At 39.1% G+C, this 24680-nt stretch overlaps 1 protein-coding gene across 1 annotated transcript in view; it reads right to left on the bottom strand.

Annotated features, from left to right (window-relative positions):
• The window catches only part of LOC106645390 (trehalase), a 35059-nt gene extending 13521 nt beyond the window's left edge, over nt 1-21538 (bottom strand). Inside the window, exons 1-8 of the mRNA XM_014361238.2 lie at nt 21293-21538; nt 12015-12131; nt 11259-11560; nt 9764-9942; nt 9496-9677; nt 9170-9419; nt 7126-7366; nt 698-897 (exon numbers count right to left, since the gene is read on the bottom strand). Of these exons, the coding sequence (XP_014216724.2) occupies nt 698-897; nt 7126-7366; nt 9170-9419; nt 9496-9677; nt 9764-9942; nt 11259-11560; nt 12015-12131; nt 21293-21417 (1596 nt within the window). The 5' untranslated portion in view covers nt 21418-21538. The remainder of the gene's footprint in view (nt 1-697; nt 898-7125; nt 7367-9169; nt 9420-9495; nt 9678-9763; nt 9943-11258; nt 11561-12014; nt 12132-21292) is intronic.
• Nucleotides 21539-24680: the final 3142 nt, after the last annotated feature.

Genomic DNA, 24680 nt, shown 5'->3' with positions numbered 1-24680 from the left:
CATTTTTATCCTCACCTTAAAGCTCTTCGTGTTCGAGTATAAGAAAAAATCGGTGAATTAAGGTAAATGATACTTGGCTGATGGCGATACGCAATTTGCGCTTTCATTTTTGAGCTGCGGTCTTTAAAGTAGTGGGGACATTAGGAGCAGCCATAAGTTGACTCTTAGCATTTTTCGGCTATATTTCGCAAGAGGGCTGGCCTCGTTATTCATATGTTTTTTTTTCACAAATTTTTCTGCATTCCTTTAAAATATTCGTATTAAATATAAATTTTCTCCCCACGTTTTATTGCCTTTTTTCACAAAAAGTGCAAGCGCTAACGCAACTCGGTTGAATCATCAAATACCTTGAAGCTTTAAGAAAAAAAAACTGAAGCCATCTAATTCTCACTGCTGCTCATTCCACGTAAATCGTTGCAACTTCAACCTCAAATTTTTTCAGCTTTACTTTAAATCTTAAAAATACATTTTAGTTTGTTTTGTGCATAATTTTATTCTTCCAACGGTTCGTATGAGCTCTAAACGTTTCACCCATGCGTGAATAGCCGAGTTCTTTGAGACGACTTTTTCACTTGGGGTTCGTTTCAACCTTTGACTCCAGAGAGACATTTACCTTTAGTTTGCGGCACACTGTGTGCGCACAAAGATTGTATTAATTCTGTCCAAAATAAAGGTAAAAAAAGGGCCAAGCACTTACCTTCTCGTACATCTTGTCCGTATCGTTGAACCCGATGTAATTAGACCTGAGCCAAGTGTAGGCCAGAGTCCTGGCGACCTTCATAGCCGGCTGGTAGCCCGTTCTCTGCAGGCCCTGCACCACGATCGATTGCAGCGGTGGCCAGGCGTTGGGAAAGTCCCACTGCTGGCTGCTGTTGTCCAGCGACGTTGGGACACCACCTGTTTCTCAACGAGAAAATAATACCGTGAATTTCCATCATCTCTTTTCACTTTCCCCTCGTCCCCGCTACGCTTTCTTCTCGTTTAGCTCTAATGAAAAACTCTTTGGAAGTAGAGGCGCTCGAGTCGTCGAGGGTAACTAATTTCTCTATTAAAACGCAATGACGACCTTTTTCTTAAATCCAATAGCTCGACGCATAAATTACTCCGATGAATCGCGCATCTTTTAAGAAATCACTGTACACTTGTCATTTCGCGCTATTAATGCGAAAATCTCATTCGACAATCAATAATAATTTAGCAGTCCCGAGTGGAATATATCGCTCTGCAGTGAAGATTGGCAGGTAGATTAAACGCAGCTTAATAATATTCACCGGAGAGAAAAAAATAATTATTCATCAAACGCTCGGGTAGAGCACATCATGGAGCACAATTGCGAAATTTAGTCGAAAGTGCTCGTCAAAACCCACTTCAGGAACAGGTCTACAGGAGCAAAAAGCTCGCTCCCGTGGACGATAATGCGAACGCACTGCAGCGGAGCTCAATTAGCGAGTGCCCGATGAAAAGCTTTGCCCATAGCCTTCCTCCGCACAACAGCGTATAACGGCCACGCATAATCACGCGGTTAGCGAGCTACGACCACATCTTGCCCCGACGGCTACTCGAGCTCGCGCGCACCAAAGTTCGGCCCGTAATCGCGGCCTCATAACGCGTTTCCACGCTCGCTTTCTGTTGGCCGATGCATCGCGGCGCACGTGATGTTCCATTGGGGTGCTCGAGAAAGCTTCCTAGCTCCCTACTCACGAAAAGGAAAAAAAAATAAAAACATACGGAAATGTCGCTTTTTACTTCTCTTTGTAGGTACTCTCTTTTGTGTGACCGTTGCGCCGGTACAGGCTTTTATGATTTTTTACTTGGTATTTTACAACGCAAAAAGTTAAACTCTCGTCCGTGCACAGCTGCATTATTACAGGTTTTTGGAGGCACGTAATGGAACGATGAATAGAATGCTTTTAGAAATGGAAATGCTTTTAATGACGGCCAGCCATCCTACTATGATAAGTGAATGTAATTATTATTCTTGTTATTATTTTTATTTATTTTATATATATATACATTTTATACTCCCTTTCGGGTTTGGAGGGCGTTATTATTTTTATTATTATGTAGTATGTACTAACGTACTATGTACTTATGTACTAATCGAACTTCTTTTCATTCTACCAAGGCCAATTGTTATTTGAAAAAGCATTTATTAAAATAATAATTGCATTCAGAGATAATTCTATTTGAATCGGTATTACGAGAAAATAGAAGGAAAAAATTATTTTAAAAATTCTGCAAGCTGGATGCAAAACGAAAAAGTACACGTACAAGAGCCATTGAATTTAAAAGTAATAGCTTATCACCGAATTTTAGTTGGTAAGCATTTTGTAAGAGCTTCTCAAGGGGACGACTTGAGCCGGGTGCACTTACGTACACAAACTGCAGTGACTGAAAAATCAAGTTTTACGCTATTTATACTGCTCGTAAAATTTTAAAACGTGAAACTTTTAGTACCCATCATCTAAGAAAAAAAAAAAAAAAAAAAAAAAAAGAGTTAAATATACAAGAGGACGGGAATGCATGTTTCAAAAGGATAAGAGCGATTTTTCCTTAAATTTACACGTGCACTAGATTTTTTTACTCACAAATTTATGTTTCAAGGCATTTCTTGGACTTTAATATACACGACGTACAATCTCACGATTCCTTCTAAAAGCTTTTTATCCCTCTATTTTAAAGATCGTGCTTTGCAATTATTTTTCACAAGGATTGACTCTTTAAAATTATCTTCATTTAATTCATTTGCGCTGAAAATCAGACTAATGTAACGCTTTTATATAAAAAAAAACGGAAACTTGATTTCCGCTCCTACTATAATATTCATTATCCTCGCCTGAGAAGCAAACATCGATCAAACAAATACGCACTTGATGGTTCGTACATTCATTTATAGGGCACTCTCATCGCGATAAAAATGGGGAAAACAAATAAAAAAAAAAAAAAAAAAAAAAAAAAAAAAAAAAAAAAAAAAAACACAAAGAACAGCCAAACTCATAAGCACTGCCGTTACGTAGTTCATACTCCATACCGTACGTACATTATCATACTTACGGAACGAGAAGCTGCTACTGACCCATTGTTCCCCAACAAAGCTCCCTGACTTCCGACCTTCCCCCGCGAGGGACAGTACGTGCTTCGTCTTTCTCTTTTACCGTTGTATTGCGTGGAGAAACGCGGACGAGCAAGCGCGTGCGATGCATATTTTATGCCCTCTCTCTCTCTCTCTGCTGTTCTATTTCCCGTGTCGTGTGCATACCCTTTTTACGTTTTCCGAGAATAAAGAGCACACCACCTGGCATATTGTTTTACTTCTGCTTCCGCTATCCAACGATGGGAGTAATTGTTTTACACAAATTTTACGGAGCACGGTATTTCGAGTTCTGCTTCAATTATTTACAGAGCAAGGCTTTGTTTTTTTTGTTTTTGTTTAATTGCCCGCACATTATAACTTGTATGCTTGCAATATAATAAAAATAAGAATAATAATAACAATATTATAATAACAATAAAAATGATAGTAATAATGGTTTTTTTTTTTTTATATTATAGTGCTCTACGTCCGGTTCCTTTCATAAGGGGCACTACTATGAGCACTTGGCACTTGGGAAAGGGACAAGGAACGGGATGGGAGGCCTCCCATTATTGAGAGGGGGGGTAGGGGGAAATTAGGCAATTTTCGCTGCGAGAAGGTCGCCTAAACCCTCCTCGAGGAGCATTGCTTGGTGAAAAAGCACATGTGAAAAATCACAGAGGTACTTGCCCGAAAAGTCGCACTGGCCAGGAATCAAACCACGGTCTCCCCGCGTGCAAATCCACGACCTAGCCGACTGAGCCACCGCGCGCTCAGTAATAATGGTTATAGAAATAAGTAAAACATTTATCAAAAAATTCCTAGTCACAGATGATGTCACTTAATATTTATGAGGGTTGTTTGTAACACGTGGCACAAGGCAGAATATTATCCAACAAATACCTGAGGTTAAAATGATCTAATAACAACTTTGAATTCAAAGATGAACTTAAAAAGTGTTGAAAAAGGAATAATTTTGTTAGAATATATTGTATTATGAGATACAAGGAAGGTTATCGGTTTGTGTGAATTATAATATCTTATGACTTAAGTAGTTTTAAAGATACTCTCCACGAAAATAAGAAGAAAAAAAAATTGTTGATACTAATAATTATTGTGATTAATTTTTGTGAATTTTTCAAAAAAAAAAAAGGTTGTAAATGTTTAGCGAAGAGCTTCGTGCTCATTAGGAATTATCTCTTACGTTTCGCGAAAGAACATCGCAGGTGCCGGAATCCACCAGCTGAAATGACGAGAAACCACTGAAGGGACAACAATGGGTAAGAAATGTCAGCAGTTACCAACAGCAGCTTGTATCCACAGCCATGTTGTACTTAATCCCGAGTGTCTTTATTTATTCATCCAGAGCTGAATCCTACTCATGTCCCAACAGAGAGCATTGCCAAGGCTTTGCGTGACAACGTCAATATATACCTATTCCGGTTGAGGAGACCGCGCTAACTTGAGTTTATGCTCGAGCTAAAAGGCTTTTCTCAGCTTGACGTACCTCTGTAATCTTCCTTCAATTACGGACTCGACGTGCTACTAATTCCCGTCGTCTCGACTGAATTTTGTGTAATTTTAATTTCCGGTGATATTTTTTTAAAACCAACATTATTTTTCTCTTTCTCTTTCGATACAATTCGTCCAGGAGAGATGATTTTATTTTTTTTGCTCCGCAGCTCGCGTTGGACTCATTTATGAACGGCTACGATTTAAAATCCTGATTGTGCAAACGCTTATTACTCGGGTGTTTTATAGCCTCCAGGCGGAGTATCTGCTTGATGGAAATTTAAAAAGAGGAGATAAGAAGTATTGCAGTTATTTAAAGGGATATTAAATACCAGATGAGTCTAAAAGTCATGATTTACAGGCGAGCATAACAACTTAATGTTCAATACTTTTTAAAGCGTATTTTTATTTTAGGATTTGTGCTTATTTAGAATTTTTTTGTGGCACGTGCTCGTATTTATGATACGCCGGCTGAACGAGCGATGAATTATCAAAGCACATTATATGTACCGTGCACGTGCGGGATAAATTATTCACGCTTGGAAACGAATGTCAACACTTGGCCGTATGAAACAATTGAGCTCTCGAAATTTCTAATTAAGGACCGGGGAAAACCCATTTCTCTGGCTTCATTTTGATTATGTATGATTGGAGTGTGACATGTTCGTAAATTAAGCTATTTGATTTTATGATAAACGCAAGATAATACTTGTAATATTCAAACAATGAAAAGGTAATTAATATTTTATGTAATCAATAACAAAATCAACTTACTACAATAAACATTTAACTAACTTGACAAACAAATATCTACCTTAACGACTAAATGTTTCTTTTCACTGCATCAATATTACTTGAGTGAAGTTTATGAAACGTCAATACTAAAGCACTAGATCAAGACTTTATTTAATTTCCAGTAATGTTTTGAGCAAATATTACTTTGACAACTTAAAACGGTCTTTCAGAGAAGTAAAAATAATATATTATCTACGACTTTATGGAAAAGAAAACTATATGAGTTTTGAATTTAAGGCAAGCTCATTAAAACGATTAAATACGTGTGAAAATTTTTAAAAGAATACTAATTGCGTAGTTTTGTACTCGACTTTGTAGTTGAGATTAGTAAGATAGATGGTAAACACTACAGATCGTGATGCATGTCTGATCATATTCGGTCTTGTTCTACCTCCTATTTGTTTAGTATTTAAAATGGTACATTTGAGACTCTTGGCTGGCTATAATCGGTCTTGTTCTACTTTCCTTTTTCAAGATTCTACATACGGTAGTTATCTGACTATGCCTGGTCTTGATCTACGTCCTTCTTTTGAATAATACAATAAAAGCAGCTATAACGGTGTCTTCAACTTAAAATGTTAGTTTTATTTTTCAAACAATTTTATAATATTATTATTCGCGAAAAATAATGTGAATGACTTCATATTATGTTATCAAAGAATAAAAAGCAATAAAAAAATTAATAATCCTTCTACAATTTATGCACGATTTCTTTTTTCGGCTCGTTATGGAAATAAAAGAACTGATTTTATGAATATCTATCGAAATTTTCTTCACCAGAACCATTTTACGGGGAATGCTGATGGTCTGACTATACTCGCTTTCATTCTATTATCCTTTTTTATATTTTACAATCAAGGGCACGACTCTTTTCCGATCACGGCTAGTATTAATCTAATTCCCGTACTCTTGTCTGACCATAGCGGTCTTGATCTACTTCTCATAACTGATCATTAAAAAGGGAATAACTCTTGTCTGACCATAATTGTCTTGATCTACTTCCCATTATCGATCATTCATAAGGGGATAGCTCTTGTCTGACCATATTTGGTCTTGTTCTACTTTCATCTCTACAGATGCGTTAAAGACAAGACTTTTGTTAGTTCATGCCTTGTTTTATTCTCCTTTCTATTATTATTTAGCATTTATAAAGAAATAACTATTGTCTGACCAAGTTAGGTTTTTCTACTTTCATTTTTTAGATGCTACAACTCAAAGGATTTTGCCTGGTCATGTCTGGCCTTGATCTTCTTCCTATTATTCAACATTTACACAAGAATGACTCTTGTCTTACCATAACTGTCTCGATCTACTTCCCATTATGGATCATTCATAAGGGGATAGTTCTGGCCTGACCATATTTGGTCTTGTTCTCCTTTCATCTCTGCAGATGCGTTAAAGGCAAGACTTTTGTTAGTTCATGCCTGGTCTTATTCTCCTTTCTATTATTATTTAGCATTTATAAAGAAATGACCGTTGTCTGACCAAATCGGATTTTTCTACTTTCATTATTTAGATGCTACAACTCAAGAGATTCCCCTCGCCTGGCCATATCTGCACGAGAATGACTCTTGTCTGACTATATTTGGTCTTGTTCTACTCTTTCTTTTTTCACCGCCTAGAAGAACATCACTCTTATCTAACAATAATCCAGTCTAGCTCTACTATGCATTTTTCAGAATCTAATACGCTGTACACTGGTAACTTTAGTATTTTCAAAATATTATCATGGACCATGCACTTACCGGCAAAATCGAGGATGCCCTTGCGGTGGAGATAGTCGACGATCTGCTGGCCTAAGCTGCTGGCCAAATCTCGCTCGTAACTCATGGTGTAGAGCGGTGCCAAGTTTGACGGGTAAAATGAGGTCCTGTGCTTCTGATGTTTGGCGTCGTAGTCGAACCAAGTACCCTCTGTCGAGTTCCAGTTAACGGCTGCAATGGCTGCGCGCAGATCCTCTGCTATGCCTTTGTAGTATTTTGCTTTCTGCTTGCGGGAAGATAAAAAAAAACAAAAACTATTAACGATGAAATGCACCTTCTAATGAATGAGCTTTTTTTATAACTTGGTTCTTTGTTTCAAAAAATTGAAATTTATCAAGAGGCGGGTACATTAGTGTTTCAAATAGATCATGAACAAATACGTGATGATTAGCCAAGTAAAATAGGGTCGATAGATGAGAGAGGGCACAAGCGTTTTTTACTTTCCATCACGGCCGGTTGAGAAAGCAAACCTTGTTTGTGATGTTTCGGGACAATCTATCAATCAAAAACTGGCCGTAGAAATGATGGAGTACTTAATTATATATGTTTATAGTTACTTAGACCCGGGAACGTGAAACGTGTAACAAACAGCTTATACAGACTTTATAGAGATGAATAATCGACTATCAATATATGTAAAGTCCGTTGTATAAGTTAGTAAAAAATTTAGTTTCTACCAATAAATTAAACTCTTAAAGAGACAGTAAAAAAAAAGGGACGAAACAATTTGTGAATTCCTAAAGTCTATAAGCTTAAAATCTCCGGGACGACGTCTTGGAGAGAAGAGAGCGAGAACGCCGCGCTGCTTAGTCGTGCAAACTTGGCCTCCGAGTCGTTGAGATGCAAAGGAAGGGAGAAATGTACCGAAAATTAGAGCAATTACATGCCAACTATCATCAAACCAACAACGAGATAACCGTCTCCTGGTCCCAAGGCCGAAGGCAGCCCTGTCGGTGCGAGTTTACAAAATAATGCTACTTTAAACCAAACAAGCCCCTTGCATGCCCAACAACACCCCGGCAACGCGTTTTCTCTTCTCCGGAGCTGCACTCGGCTCAGTGTGTATATACAGATGCCTAAGAAGGAGGGATAAAGGAAAGCAGGGGAAAAAAAAGTTTCAACGAAATACGAGTTACGAGCGTTTTTCTTTTCTCTGTTGAAACGCCGCTTATCTCCCTCGTGGGCTTTCATTGCAGGAAAAAAAAATCGCTCTCTCGCTCTGTTTTGAGGCTAAAGGTGGTGAAACGACTGTCTATAGAAATCCGTGTACGTACAGAGAAGGCTTTCAATGATTACGCTGCAAAAAAAAAAAAAAAAAACTGAGGGTAAGCGCTTTTCGACTGGTTAACGGAGTGGTTGAGGTTTCTTTTATTTGATTTCTGATAAAAATTCGATTGCCTGTTGATTTAGTTTGTAAGATTCGTTATAGACGGGCATATTACTCTCAGTGAAAAATCTTACTTTTCTATTATTCCAATAAGAACAAGAAACGAATAATCTTACAATATAAGGGCAAATGACTCGAACCAACGTTAACTACTCATTCATTCAAACTCTTTCCGTTTTCTTCCTGCCGTGACGGTCCTCCCAGCAGGAACTGTTACCCTTATTTTTTTTTCTCTCTCTATTCACAGTTGGTCGTATCGAATTAAGATACCTTCACCGATAACTCATACGCGAGCAACGCCGAGTTCGACCGACTAGGACGAAAGAAAAGCCCAACATTTACGACGAACGATTTATTACAATCATTTCCTCCAACGTCCTCCGCCCTCCACCTCCTTGAAAGAAAGAAGGAGAAAAATTGCAGCTGTATCGTACGTGCTTTTATTTAGGGCAGGCGGTAGCCATTAATATTCGAACCGCGTTTATAAACCTCGCCCGCGCTGGAGAGCCAGTCGATAAAGGGGATCGGTAATTTTCTTGCGACAAGCTGCTTAGTCACTTTACATTTTGTTGTTTTTTTTCCTCTTTAGAGAAGAGAGTGTATAGGTAAGGGTGAAATGTACCACATTGAACGACTTGCCTTGTAATTCTTGAGACCATTGAACCAAATGGCGAGGGTCCTGGCGTTCCTCTCAACAAAGGCGTTGAGATCAACGGGAACTACGTCCTGGGTGTTGATGTTGTCGAGATCGAAGGAAAACTCGCCTTTCGGGCCGACAAACCAACGCGCCGAAAAGTCCCAGCCGGACTCGGCACCGGCCTTCACGTTGTTGTAGAAACGACGCTTCTTTTCCGGATCGGTGATGCCCTGCGCGAGGTGGTAGTCCTCCCTGCGATTGCGTTTCATTTGCCATTGAAAGAGTTGTTGTCACATAGTCATGGTGACGACAAAGCTGTAACACTTACCGGTAACTTTCCGGGCGTGGACCCTCGCTGCTGGTCACGTACCGGTACATCTCGTGGATCTTGCCGTTCACGGGGATCTTGAGGGTCTTGTACTGCTTCCAGTACTTGAACTCTTTCTCTAGAATCGGCAGACTCTCGACCACGTATTTCCAATCCTTCGTGAACTCGTAGTACTTCTCGATCTGCCGAGTAATCACATTACGTGGTTGCACTCTATACCCTATAGTCCTTGAAACAATTCGTGCGCTGTAGTGCGCGATGTACTCACCATCGACGTCAATAGAGGCGGCTGGCTTCTCATCAGGTAGTACACACGTCCGCCGTTGGGAATGAATCCATACCTCTCGATCATCTCCTTGAAATTTTCGATCATACCTCTCGACGTCTGGTACATGTCACTCAGCAGTAAGCCTTCGATCACCCAGTAACTGTCCCAGTAGTAGAACTCTGGAAACGATGTGGTTGACACGTTTTATTTTATTTTTTCTTACCTCTTTAAACGAAATAAGGTATTTCCGGATTTCTCCTCCCAGCCATACACGAATAGTTAAAAAGTGGCTTACTACTGGTGTTGGTGAAAAGATATGACTGTCAAAATCATCCAAAGTATCTTTTGAACTTAAAAAGAAATTAGTTGAAACTCTTATTTTTCCACTACTTGACTATATGTCAGTTGCCTACCACTCGATTGATTCGATTTCAAATGCTAAGCTTCATACAGCACTGAACGCTTGCGTGCGTTTTGTTTTCGGCAAAATACCCCGATATTCTAAAGTGACACCGTTTCGACTGTCCCTAGGTTGGTTATCTGTTGAAGGTCGTCGCGACTACTTTCTGGGGTCACTGGCCTACTCAACTATAGCGCATAACCGCCCGCTCTATTTAGCCAAAAATTTTAATCTCAGCTCAGATGAAGTTAGACGCTCAGCTAGAACTGTGTCCACTTTATTGCTTTGCCCACGTTTTAGAACATAAACTTTTCGACATTCTTTCCTGATCCAGGCTATTTACTTGCTAAACAGAACGTGCATCCCAGTCTTCGATCTCGCGCTCATTACTAATTTCAAAGAATCTTTAAGGAATTCAATATTAAATAGAGATAAGATTGAGAATGTGATGGCTTTGAATGAATGACACAGCTGCTAAACTAAGCTAAACTACAACAAAATTTAACCTTAATTCAGCCAAACACACTTTTTACACACTATATAGAAATCCTTTTTATTTATTTAGTTATTTTTACCGAGTACTGTCAAATTTCTATTATCATTGTAAGATATAATGTTTAACAAATTCTAGCATGCACAAAATTGTACCTATTTCTTTAGCCTTATACCACTACAATCTTAATTAACTTTTACCTACAATCACTTGCTTTATGTAATTCGTAAACGAAACATGTATTAAAACTATATCAATACTATTACACTTTACTTGCATCTACGATTCTACCACACTACTCTTTTTATACGCGTTTTGTAATTTAGTAAATTATTAACTTGTTGTAATTCGTTGCATAAACTTACTTAAATCTGTATTTTTACAAATCATGTTGTACATTTCAAATGTATTATTATCAGAGGGCCAGACATGGCATTGCCACAAGGCCTCAGTAAAGTGCAATCTAAATCTAAATCTAAAGTCATGTGAATATATCATGGAATAATTTAGACTTTCGATTGTTTGAAGACCTTGCCATTCTTGCATTGTGCATCACTTGATGATAAAAAAAAAGGCAGTAGACAGTGAAATAGATAACCCACCCTTGAATCGTCCCCCGGGAATAATGAAGGGATGATCGACGTAGATGAGACTGTGCCTCCTGGGACGATTGCGCACGTCATCGGTCATCTTGCGCGCCAACACCTTCCAAATCTGGTTGAGATCGTAGACCCAGCGCTTATAGTTTGGATCCCTCACTCGTTTTATCAGACTCACGTGCTCCCTCCAATCGGCCAGTGTGGCGTTTTGCAGCTCGTTCACGTCCTCGAAGTGGTCGTTCACGAACTTGCGCAACTCCTCGCGACTCGGATTGTCGTTCGTTTTTTGCATCAGCATTTTGAAACTGCGAATCATTGGGGGCATTTTTACGTTTCAATGGCACGTATCTGTACAATGATTGAAGGGAATTTCAAATGTATTTGGCGATGAAGTGGGTTCGCGCTTTGAAATAAAATGCATGCGACTCAAGCCCGTTGGAATTTATTACCAAACTGAAACTAATTCTCTCGTGTGTGAGAATAAAAAAAAAAGAGATGTTGTGTAACTGATACGTCATTCTGTCAGGTACCGCTCGACTGGCCAAATAACTCCCCGGAAATTTCCAAAGGGAGAAAAAAATCGACGATCGTCGCAACTTCATATTATATCATCGTTTTTCAGGGCCCGAGCCAAAAGTTTGATCGTTATCGCCTGGCGTGAAGTGGAAACGAGAATCTGATTTCTACAGTACGAAAACATATGTGCGAACGAGTTAGGTGCCGTTTGGTGGGTATTCAATCGCTCGACTATTCACTCACTTGGCGAGCGTCACCTCCTCGTCCTGCTTCTGGTAGAGATCGACGAAGGCTTTGCTGTCGCGCGTCAAGTTTGCCAGCTGGACTCTCTTTAGCAGCTCGCCTTGACAATAGACTTGGCTGCAACACAAATAAAAGGTTTCCTTTTTTTTTTTAATTTTGTTATTACTATTTTTTTTATTATTATCATTATAATTTACGTACAAAAGCTGTTTCGCGTCAAATGACAGTCACGACAATGGGGAAGGGAAGAAAAGGTAGTGGAAGCTTTTACAGTGGTTATTGCTCTTGGCGAAGTTTTCGTACTTTCGCCTCAAGCTTCTTAGGAAACAATGACGATGTTGTACGATCCTCGCAAAAAGTGGACGCCAAGTTTCCTTTCCACTGTTTATTTTGAATATGATCTTTTGGTAATTATACTCTCACAATTTTCAGTAGGTTCCCTCCCTTTACTTGGTGCTTGCTGAGAAAAAATTTTTCGAACGAGTTTTTGACGTACGCCAAGTCTAATACCCCATTCAAGGGCTATTTTAGACTTGTACGACTGAGGTGGGATAGAATTTTTTTTTAAGCTGTACATTTTTCAACACCAGAAAGCTCGACTTTTACAGTTGGGAGTCAAAGAAATGACGTAATTCCTCCGATGTGATATCTCATTGTCGACTGCGTTTCACAATCCGCACTTTTTTTCATGGTGCGGTAAAAGAAAAACTCTGATCCATATGGGTGATTTTACAAAGACAAACTTCGGAAAAAAATACATTTGTCCAGTTGTTTGGCCAAGCTAAGCTGTCTCTACGTCAATTAGAGCATTTTTTTTTTTTTACTTCAAAAAGAGAGGTAGCTCGTTTCGACGTACCCTGTGTACGCGGATACTCGAGCGTGGCTTTTTTGTGCCACGCGAGAGCTTTGAAATGGAGACTGTAACTGCGGATGTGGACAAAAGCTGCAAGAGCCAGGAAAAAAGTCCATGATAGAACTCAGGCATTGGCGAAGCGTGTGAGCGCGGAAGCTTAATTTTTTTGCGTAAGTTGCGATGTTGGCATTTATATGAATCAGGAACTTTTTGAGATCATTAGTTCAACACCTACGTGGCTATTTATTCCTCGTGCGATTTTTGCTGGACAACGAATCTCACGATGCTTGATGTTTATGTTTGTAAAAGAAAAAAATTGTCGGGTTTCACCTTAAAAAAGAGCGAAGAGTACTAGTCGCTCAATCTCAATTTTCCTTCGAAAAAAACAAAAAGATAGCCGGAGCAAAGGAAAACGTAAGCTCTCCCTAGGTGGTGCTTGTAATAACGAACGAGAATTTACACACCTCCGAAGAGTAGCCGGTATTCTCCGGTGCCTAATAAACATTTTAATTTTCTCGCCGGAAAAACAAAGGAATACACGCTCGAAGACGATACATTGTTCACGTATACTAACAAGCTCGACAGCGCTTTTGTCACAATTTAGTGTCCGACAAAAGATTGCAGGCTAAAGCTTTAAAATTCCTTAAATCCCTGCAGGATCTTGGTGCACCCTATGCATCCAAAGAATCTCATTACACTATGTTTTTTTTTTTTTTATTAGTTACTTTTAAGATAAGTACATCCAATCCCAAACACAATATCCTATCAGTAATCAATCTTCTTCGTTCCAAATTTTAGGATTTCTTGAGGTGTGAAAAAAAAAGCTTCTCGTAAAGGTGAAAAACATGAAAAAAATACACATGAATGAGAAAAAACAGGATTCAAACGAAGGAGCAGCCGTGCGTGATTTTTACCTCGGCATATTTTTGCGAGAAAACGAGCACCAGTATCGGTGAAGTTACGCGCGTCGAGAGCTTCTTGCACAAGTGGATTCCTGACTCGCTCGGGGAAATCGCGGACGCGTCATGATGTACATCAGACGCACGGCATCCATGTGTACGGTTGAGAGAGCGTAGGGTGGTTGGGTAACCCAGTCACGTAAACTGTCGTCCCTGTGACCCGCCGACGGAAGGAGTTAGATCGATGGAGTACATACCCTACGTGCTGATAAGCTCTTCCCTCCGATGCTATCCCTCCGGAGAGTAAAGATTGCATGCGGAGAAAGGCTCGAGGAAGCAAGAAGGATCGCCGTTGCTACACTCAAGAAAAAATGTGTACGACGCGCTGGGGTTTTAACATTACTCCTCGAGGCTCTTGCTCCGAGTTGCTTGAAACAAAGAACGAAATGATCGAGAGATGCGCGTGGGTGGTGCAAATTTCACTGGAATTCTTTTGTGGACAAGAAGAGAGGAGACACCAAGTGCCTCGAGTTACGCCTCGTGATTTGCGAATGCGACTCTCGGACCATTAGCTCTGTGATGGTAGTTTAAACACGTGCGTATGGTAAATAATCACTTCATGAACTCTAAGCTGTAATATACGTCGTACGATTCGAATCGCACATCTTGATAAATTTTATCTCTTAAATGCATGAATTATTGTAACAACGTCGAATTGATAAACGTTACGCAGATAAGCTGTGCAATAAAAGAAATCATTATCACACATTTAACACAAACACGAGTGTGCTCTAAAAGACGTATCTTCTCAGATAAAGTTTATCGGTGATGTATCTTGGTTTTTTTTTTTTTTTTTTTTAATTGCTTGTCAGATGTTGTATCTAGTATCAATTGAATTTCAAATGTTACAAAATTCATAATCCCACAGCTTCGAGTTGAAAATAAAATTTTTGGTAAGAAAAATAATTTTCTTTTTCATCGAGGACCGAATTTTTCATAAATCAGCGTTATCAAGGACGAGCGTTACGATCCGCGTCCTAATGATAAACGTTTTCCAATAAATTCCTCCGGTTCGGTTGATTATTTACGGCGCGCTCATTGTATTCCGGGGTCATGAATCATCTTCTTATTATATTGGCCTTTAATCAAGATCAGTTTGACTGCCAAAAAAAAAAATTTTCAAACAATACAATTCTCGGGAACAACTGCTCCACAAGTCCTTCCTTGGCGTCTAATCTAAAAGTCCAGACCGTAAAACAGTTTTGCGTCAAAGGATTTTCAAGAAAATTTGTGAAAACGCGTCAAAGGTAAGGGAATTTACATGACTCGCGTATGAATATTCATACCCGAGACAACGAAACTCTCTCATAACTAGCTTATTGCGCAGTGAGAGAGAGAGGAATTCGCTTAGTTAGGGTGGGAAGAGTTTTCAGCTTAATCCGATCATGTCGTTTTAAAGTTGGGGCTTCGTTATCATCACGTTGCTCTTATTATTTATCTCTGCGAAATTTCCGATTCCGTAAAGGTGAGTAGAACAAGTTAGAGGTAAGATCTTACCTGCTAAGGAATGAAATAAATTAAAGTGTACAAGTTTCATTTCGTTGGTATTTTGTTTTTCTCCTAAAAATTATGAAATCTCATCATGATGTTTTTACAAACTGTTGGATAAAAAAAAAAAAAACTCTGAAAAATGGACATAAAGACCACTAAAAAGCTCACGAAGCTCTCAACCCTACCTGTATGGATATACCAGCTCGCGAAATAGTTAAAATTTAGATTAGCACCAGCTAAAAACAACAACAACAAATGACCCTGAACCGTCAGCGAGTAACTTTAATTAATCAAGCCAGAGCATCCACCCGCGTCCCAGTTAATCAACTATAACGCAGGACGAAAATTCCCTTGCCCCACTGTGGAGGAGAGCAGCCAGCGCCTGCTAGCTCTCGGCAACCAAGGAAGCCCATTCTGCGAGACCTCATTACGCGACTCGTCGCCCGGCGCGCTTCTTTGTCCATTTGACGTTCTGCCGGTCCTCTCGAGCTCGCTCTCTAGGGTGTCTCTCGCGTCGTCGAAACGGATGCCGGCGCGAGGGCCCCATTGTCCGAGTGTCAAGAACATATATACTGCTCCCGCTACAGCCACTCCCTCTTTCTCTCTTTTTTACTTTTTTTTTTACATTTTTTCGAGTACAAAAACAAAAAAAAAACAAATACGTTGTCCAGCGCTTTTGTGAGATCCAGTTAGCACTGGCTCAAACTTGAGTGATTTTCGCGCAAATTAATTTGAAAAATTCCGCGCTTGGGAGGGGCGAATAAGTGAAAAACGTAATTTTAGTTGCGAAATTGCGTTTTCATTATCATAAACACGCGCAGGGCTGGCAAATGGGGATGGCGCCTTTGGCGATTCGAGAGATCGAGGAGAAAAGTATTATCACGAGCAACAGCAGCAACTCAAGGCAATCCATTAAAAGTTTCGAGGGGAAAAAAAACTTCATAATCTCGCTAGGTAATGAATTTTGCGAGAACTACGGCGTGCACGCAGTCCTCCCCCCCTTGACCCTTCCTTTGGATGAGAAATATTATCAAAGAAGGGGGTGAGGAGAAAACGAGTTTGTATTCATTTTTAAGGTGCATCTGTATACCTTGCACAGATTGTGGCTGAGGTTTTTTCTTGTTCTTCAAAGACAAACGCTGAAAGTAGGCCCGAGGGCCTGGACGATAATAATCCTCCATTTTATGGTCCAAAAGTCGAGAGCGGGAGAATCGCAAGTTGTGTCGGAAGGAATACGGGTGCATCAAATCCCGCGTTATTGCGGGGACAAAAAGAACCAGAGTGCAAAAGGACAATCTTTGCGTATCGATTTCCCGGGGATCACTGCCAGAGATATGAGAAAACGCGTAGCAGGTATATATGCATTTTTTATGGAAAGATATTGGAATAAAAAGGCGTATTCTCTCCACCCCCTGTTCTTGAGAAGCATGGGGGTGTCGTGCAGGTTTGCGTCCTAGCCACGTTTTTTCCTTATTTTCCTTCACCATCCCCTCCTTGGATGTTGTATACTATAGCTTTTAATAAACAGCTTACTGTTATCTCTGCGACCGTGCGATTAAAGACAAACGCTTACTTTGACGTTTAGACTGGATGACTAGATAACAACAGAACAAAGTTACGTGTCTGTTTTAAGAGTTAAAAAAATTGTGTTTTCGTATTTCATTGGTTGTGCAACGATAACTTTTATTATTACCAATTCTACAAAATCTATGGTTATTTTTAATGGATCTTTTTTTTTTATTTTTTTTTTTTTTTTAACAAAGATATATTGTAACCAGCAGCTAAATTGATGCAATCCTTCCCTATCAGTCCAAACTAGTGGCTGGTCTCGAGATGTATCAGTAAACCGACACAACCTCAGCTTACCCTTCTCTTCCACTATTAATTAAGCTTTGGATATTGGTAAACGTATATGAGCGATTGGAGTTGGGCAAATGTTAACTCGTGCAGTCCCAATGTACCCCATACGTATTCCCGGGGCAGTCATACATTCATACGAGTATACATGCAGGGAGTCGATTGATGACATTGATGCAGTTTGCACCACACAACCACAAATATCTGTATACTGATAAATCAAACTAATGAAACTCCCCTACCACACATTAATAAACCCACAGCTCTTGTGAAACTTTGCTCGGCAGGAGATCCGATGATGTCGAATCGAAAGTTGGAAGCGCGAAACTACGGGTCCTAATTGCATCGGGTTTTGCAGCGCAAGCCTCTCCCGCATCGGCCATACATGACTCACATTTCCGGTAACCAAAGAAGCGAGACGTGCGATGTGAAAGCCAAAAGTGCGGATTCGGCAGTCCCAAGTGTTCTTTCGGTTGTAAAGCCTGCAGGTGGTTGGCACAAGGCCGCGCTTGCTCAGCGAAACGATGGATTGCGCATCAGGCTCAAGGTGTTGCGTTTCTACATCTCCGAACTGTATATTTGCAATAGACCATTTTTTCCATTTTTTTTCATATATATCGTATCACCCTGATCGATACAAGTGCAATTCGTCAAAACCCCATCGAGCACGTGTTACCCACACTCGAGATGATATTATAAAGATTAACCGCCCTTGGCGCGGTAAATGAGATTTCGGAGGTAAGTGCTTCCGGTGTAAGGAAATAAGAAAGCCCGGATGCGACAAATAATCCCCTGCCCCATCATCCCCAACGTGGAAGGTCACCGTATCGAGGAAGTTGCCGGGACGTCGTGTGCGATACGTCTTTATAACGTTATAGGGAGGCGACGCGCGTGTTTTTACAGATGGTCCCTCGCTCTCGAGAGGGTCTGGTCCTTTCGGGTAAACATAGCACATGATGCTGGTCACGAGCTCACACGCGTGTCTTTGTTTGTTGTTGGTTTAAACGCATGACCGATTTTGTACCCGATCGAGGTGTCGAGGGAAGCGTGAAATTCTTGTCGCAGCCATGTGTTCGCGATCTTTGTTAATTGTTGTAGTTTTTTTTTTCTTCTTCTAAAAAAAGTTTTGTCTGTGAATAGCTGCTCAAGTGGTTGTTTTTCGTTCGAAGTACTACTTTGCCCAGAAGCGATAAGGACACGGAGTATAGGTGTACGAGAAAGAGACCGAATTTCCATCGATATGAGCTCACGTCCTTTGCACGGAACCCCACTCGGTTCGGTTTAATGGAAAAAAAAACGAAGAACTCGATTATCGCTTTTATCAATTTTTTTTTTCTTTCCTTCTTCAAAACAAAGTTGAAGCATAATAATTGTGTACCTATGGTCGTGCGTGGTACATTACTAACTTTCAACATTTATTGCTGGGAAGTAAAATAAATGTGTGTATTTATTTGTGTATTTACTGTGTCATTATAATATTGCTTCGATAAAATACCGCAGATCGAGGATAAAAAAGAAAAATAACGAAAAAAACTTAAGACAACTAGGAATAAATACGCTGCAATGGATCGATTTGATTGCTTTTTGCTAATGCTTTTAATGGCTTCTGTATGTAAAATCAATGTTGTCTATAAAGTATAAGAAAATTTAGAATTCATTTGTACTTGATTTTTTTTTTTTTTTTTTTTTTTTTTCAAATTTCAAGATAAAGATGATAATTTTGCAAAAATTTTTGGTCACTTTAAACAGAAAATTCATCAAGTAAATGATTGATTTAGTGATTCATGAAAAACATTAATTTGAAAGAATAAAAACACTCCCAACAACTATAATTTGCTTTGACACCTGTGAGATACAATTTAACATTGAGTTTTTTCTCTCTGCCTGCAAAGTCCAGTTGCCATAAATTACTCTGATCTATCACTGACATCTCATCATGCCACGCGCATGTACGACTATGAACAATTCTACAAAAAAATTTTAGATGAAGATTCTAGAAAATTAAAAGATACTTGGGAATGAAAGTTTGTACGTTCATGATGTCATCATCGTATAAAATTTTTAATATTTTGTAAAAAATTTTCGTTACTTGATTCATAGTAAATATAAGAGTTCTCAGGATTTTATTTCAATAAATAATTTCGAAAAAGTACTTTTTTCAAGATTGCGAATTTTTGTTTTTTCAATGTTAAGAAAAAATTATTACAACCACTTTTTTAACAAGCCAAGGAATCTAACAAAAAAGATTTATCATTCATTGGAGTTTTGAAAATTCTCTAAAATTTCTGAAAAAAAATATTGCACTAAAAATCACATTGGTAATTTTTTGTTTCATTTTGAGGGTATCCCAATTAAAGTTGTACCGTGGAATTTCAAGAGTCTGCCTATAGTAAGTGGTCAACATCAGATAAAAACGTAATAAAAATACGGTAGCAAAAAAGAGTAAACTATCCAACGTAGTGATATCTAATCTATGTATGACATAAATGACTCTTGATCGTTTGGTCTTTCAGTTTTTAATACTTTATCATCAGAGCACATATTTGTTTCAATTAAACTCGTTAACCAAACGATCGCTACGTCAAAGAGATCTTTTATGTGCGGATAAAGTAGATGTGCCATTCCGTGTGACGTTTGCTACAATGTCAATAAATTCTTGGAAATATAACGGAATATTATGCAAAAAAAAAAAGTACAAATTATTTAAATAATTTTTATCTACTTCTCATTAATTCTAAAAAAAAAGAAAATTTTTGTTGACATTAATTAACAAGTTTTCCTACATGATATGTTCACTCATTGTCGTCGCATAATTAATATTCATTATTAAATGACAATAAAGGAATAATCGGGTCAATATAAGATATTATAACAAGTGACAGATGAGATTCCATTGTTGTTCAAAAACTGTGTATGAAAAAAGAAAATACCCACTGTATTATTCGATGCCAGAAAAAATGAAGGTAACGCTACAGTAATAATAATAATAATAGTCTCTATGAGCTAATGGTAACGTGAGCCAGCAAATATTTTATTTACCCTTTGAACGTTTGAGAAAACAATGAAACGAAAGCATGTCAAGTAGCTGATTTCCGGGAATGTTATAAAAACCGTCCATGTGTTTACACAAGAATATGGGCTATTCCGCAAAAAATTAGTGTTTAGTTGTACTTGAAAAGTTTTTTTTTTTTTTTGTATGCACGTTGTTGTACAGAATAGTTTTATTTTCATTTTGCTTTTGAGAAATATGGGAAAATTTAATTTTTCTTAATATTGCAATTTTTTTATCCAGAAATTGTGGAACTTGAAAAAAAATTGCTAGACATATCCATTTTCTTCTCAGTTGCCTTGTGACTTTTTAATAAACTTGAAAGAGGTTTAAAAAAATATTTTATACCTTTTTTGTTACGTTAAGTATACCGCATTTATGTTACATTCACGAATTTCTCTACATATTTCTAAAGGCATTTAAAAAATAAAAATCACGATCTCAATGGTCATCCTCGATAATAAAAAAAATCCAAGTACAATCCAAGCTAGACATTTTCGCGTGATTGCTCATATACACGAGCCTCTACTGGAAAATAACGCAACGTCAAGTTCACTACCAACAACACGAATAATTTCGATGTATCATCAGATCAGTTAGTAAACAATTGTGAAATGAAAAAAAAAAAAAAAATAACATGAAACAATAATGACAAAATAACAGTTAAATAATTTCCACGTTTTTTTATAACTCAACTGAGCTCTATTAAGCGCTACGCGAACGATCAGTTAAAGTATTATTGCCAAGAATGCCGAGAATGCTTGTCTTGCACTCTCCAAGCGCGAGGATTTTTTATTTTTTATTTCTACTTCCTCGGACCGTAAACGATATCTTAATTGACGATGAAATTCGATCATTAGCAGAGAGGGAGAGTCAAGCCGTACAGTCACGGGTACTGCACTTTATTTCAAATGATCCGTATTGACAGACGCTGCTGTTGTTGTTATTGTTGTCGTCGTCTCGAAATACACATTCCTTGCTCCGACAGGAGTTGATTTTTTTTTTTGTTTTTCAACGAAACGACAAGCACCAATCGATAAACCACAATAACACCCTCCTCTCGACTCACCTGTCGCAAAAATCCGGCACATCGTTCGTGTCCAGCTCCCCTACGATCCTGGCACCGGCCCGATCGAGCCCCAATTGGCACAGCACAAGGGCAACGATAACCCACGAAAATCGGCCCCCCGACATGACTCGCGATTCAAAGTCCAACTATGGATCTTCACGGAAACTACAACCAAAAGCCCCACGAGAGCTCGAAGCCGCGTGGCCGCCGAGTCGCGCAATAAGTATACGCTCTAGCGCGCGAGTCCCGCGCTCTCCATTATAAAGAGAAGTGTTGGCGCTGAAACAAAAGGAGGAGGAGGAGGAGGAGGAGGAAGAGATAGGACGGACGGACTGTAGAGTTGCGCTGGGCCTGTCCGGACATCGCCACGTGGTTGTGTGTGTGTGTGTGCACCGGAGGCCTGAATTGATCACGAGAGGAGTACACAGCAGCGGCCGGCCATTGGTCGACGACCTTAAAACACTTGGGCCCCCTCCTCTCACCATCTATAGCATCTCATTTTATTACATCTCTTTCTTTTCTCTCTCTTCCTCTCTTTGGGGATGCCCCTGCACTCGGCAATAATTTAGCTGTCTGTGCTGGATTGCGCGCAGATGTATCGGTGCACACACGGATGATGGATTTTCGCTGTGGTCGTGCCTGGCTTCTCTTATCGCTTCGGGGTAGAGAGGAGAGCCGATCGGTGTACAAGTTTCGGCTGGAGATCGAAGTTTATCGGTGCGCTGCTTGATTCGTCTATTGTCGAGTAGGTGTACACCCCGTATGTGGGTCAAGTGCAACAAAGTGTGAAAACGAGGTGATGAGGCCGAAACTTTGCTCGGGTCCTTGGACTTATACTCGGCGTTTTGTCAGACTTGGAGGATCGTCGAACGGAACGGGTGAACGTGGAGTCGATACTGAATCACCGATTTTTCATCGATTTTAATCGCTCGCACTGCAAAGAGGAACAAATGTATACGTGTATAACAATGAATTGTACGGGATCGGTTTCGGGGCGAACAATACGTAGCGAAGGCAATAAAAACCAAAAGTTTTACCTGAACGATTTTTATCGTAATTTTTTTTCCGTCGCCGTGTACACAACGCGATCAAAGTTATTTACGACCGAGGAAGAATCGCGAAACAATATCAGGCCTGGCTATGATTTATCGTTTGAATAACGTATATCGTAATGTCATTTACGATGTAATACTTTTATCTCTTTTTTAATTCCAGCAACTTTGCTCGACGATCCGCTTCACTCTTCCGATTTTCTTCCCATATTTTATCGTGCCCGAGTGAAAAATGATCGTATCGAAAATGAAAAGTACAGTGTCTCTGTATTGTTTCAATTCTAAACGGAAAAACATACAATGTACATCATTTTTACTTTTCGTGAAAATTCAATGACGTAAAGTTAATTTCCTTTCACTGCCATGGCGCCTTTTTATTCTACTTAGCCGTAGATTACGATCAAAATCGTTCTTCACGAGGCAAAAGCATCTCGAAATTATCTGCAGCATCGCGTTATTATCACTATCGTATCGTGATGTAATATAACGTTACATAAATCACCCGCACACCGTCTTGCCGGGAAATCATCATTACCACCGCAACTACAGAGTCCTTTGACAAACGAGTCTTACGTGTACACGTAATTTAGTGAAGCAAAGCATTCATCCCCAAAATAACTAGACATCCAAGCGTGTACAACCAGGTCCTCGTGGACTGTATGTACTTTAGTCTACGCATCTCAATGTCGCGAATGTACCATCATTCGCACGCGAGCCAAGTGTTTCTCCAATTTAAGCTCGCGAATCTGGCACCTGTCAATTATCCCGCAAGAAACTCCAAAGCAGGTAACGCAGGAGCGATTACACGCGCGCTCGTGCGTAAACTTGTCGAGCTATCGGGCCGACGATTACATAATTATCCGCCTCTGAGCAGCCGTGCGCGCTCGATGATAATCCTGCCCGCGCTGATAGCCTCGTTGCCTTTTTTTCTTTATTTATTTACACGTCATCTATTTTTTTTTTTTTTTTTTTTTTTCCTTCCAATCTACAAGCATGCACTTATCGGAGATAGGTGGTGCGGGGCTTCGTAAAAATCCAAACCACGAGCCGCTCCACGTGAGGCGCATGAGTATACGTACTTTCTTATCCTTTCTCTCCACGACAGCCAGAGTCTGATTCATCGGTCGAGTGGCGCTTTTGAATGAGGTGCGCGGGATTTTTTTTAGACAGCTATGCTAGATAATAGTGAGCTTTCAATAGATGTTTTGAAAGCGTGCTCCTGAGAACCAGCTGTATTTTTTTTCTTTTTTTTTTTCACAATGAAGCTGCCGCTCTTTTCAATCTTCTGTAATCTGAATTTTCCCAAGGGTGTCTCTACTGATGTTCCGAACGGACCAAAACTTTGCGAATGAAAAGTTTCATATCTGCCATGGTATACTCTGACGGTAGATATTTCAGTCTTGTAATGAAAAAAAAGCAAGTGACACTGAATCAAACTTTATTCCCCTGTCAGCCGAGCAAGGAGTGGGCAAAGAGACAATTCTCTGCACTCTTGGTCGCTTCCATTACACCTTGTCTCTCGTGAAAATCTCTTCTCGCATAACTCCCCGTGTCTTCCCAAAGAAAGTTATGTGACGTGAAATTGTATTCATTTTGCAAACAATACATGGATTTACAGCAATTTATAAAATAGCTTGACAACATTTTGTGGCAAAAAGATAACCTCGAGAGGAAAAAATATTGTATGCGTGGCAAAAAAAAAAAAATGAAAAATTTCTACGAAATAATTTAATTTTATCGGTTGTGAAAAAATTCTCTGGAAGTAGTTGTAAATTAGTTGTTCATTTAGTTTTTAATTTTCCAAATATTGTTTTGTTTACATTTAATATTTTAAAATTTTCCTCTCAGAGTTCGTGAGCACTTTATTGCTTAGGAAAAAAATGTGCTTAATCAGTAAAACATATTAAAAACAAACAATTGACGATATATGGGCACATTTTATGACTAACATTATTGAGTATTTTTTCCAGTACATTAAATATTATTTTTCTCTATCACGTTCACTCTGTCATGATTTTTCATCCAATTTTTTTATTAACTACTACAAATTTATTTATTTAAAAAAATGATCAACACATGGAATGACGACGTTGAGATTTCATGTATAAAACTTTTGTAAAAGACTTTTTTTTTTATATTTGTAGTATTTTTATTAACGAATTTTCAGAAACACTTGCTTTATTTATCACTTGGTATATCATTATTGCACCAAGATAGTAGTGAAAGAGTTTTTGTTTTTTGTAAAGACCGGCCAAGCACACACATCAATGTATACATCGACGCGCCTGCATTAGTAAGCGCAGCTGTCTTGTTCATGTCCGGGACACTTTGTTTCG

This window comes from Copidosoma floridanum, unplaced genomic scaffold (assembly GCF_036245765.1).
Source record: "Copidosoma floridanum isolate Cflo_tuat_1 unplaced genomic scaffold, Cflo_Japanese_pri ptg000029l, whole genome shotgun sequence".
Lineage (NCBI taxonomy): Eukaryota > Metazoa > Arthropoda > Insecta > Hymenoptera > Encyrtidae > Copidosoma > Copidosoma floridanum.
The sequence above is the reverse complement of the archived record's forward strand: the minus strand, read 5'-3'. Positions and strand labels throughout refer to the sequence as shown.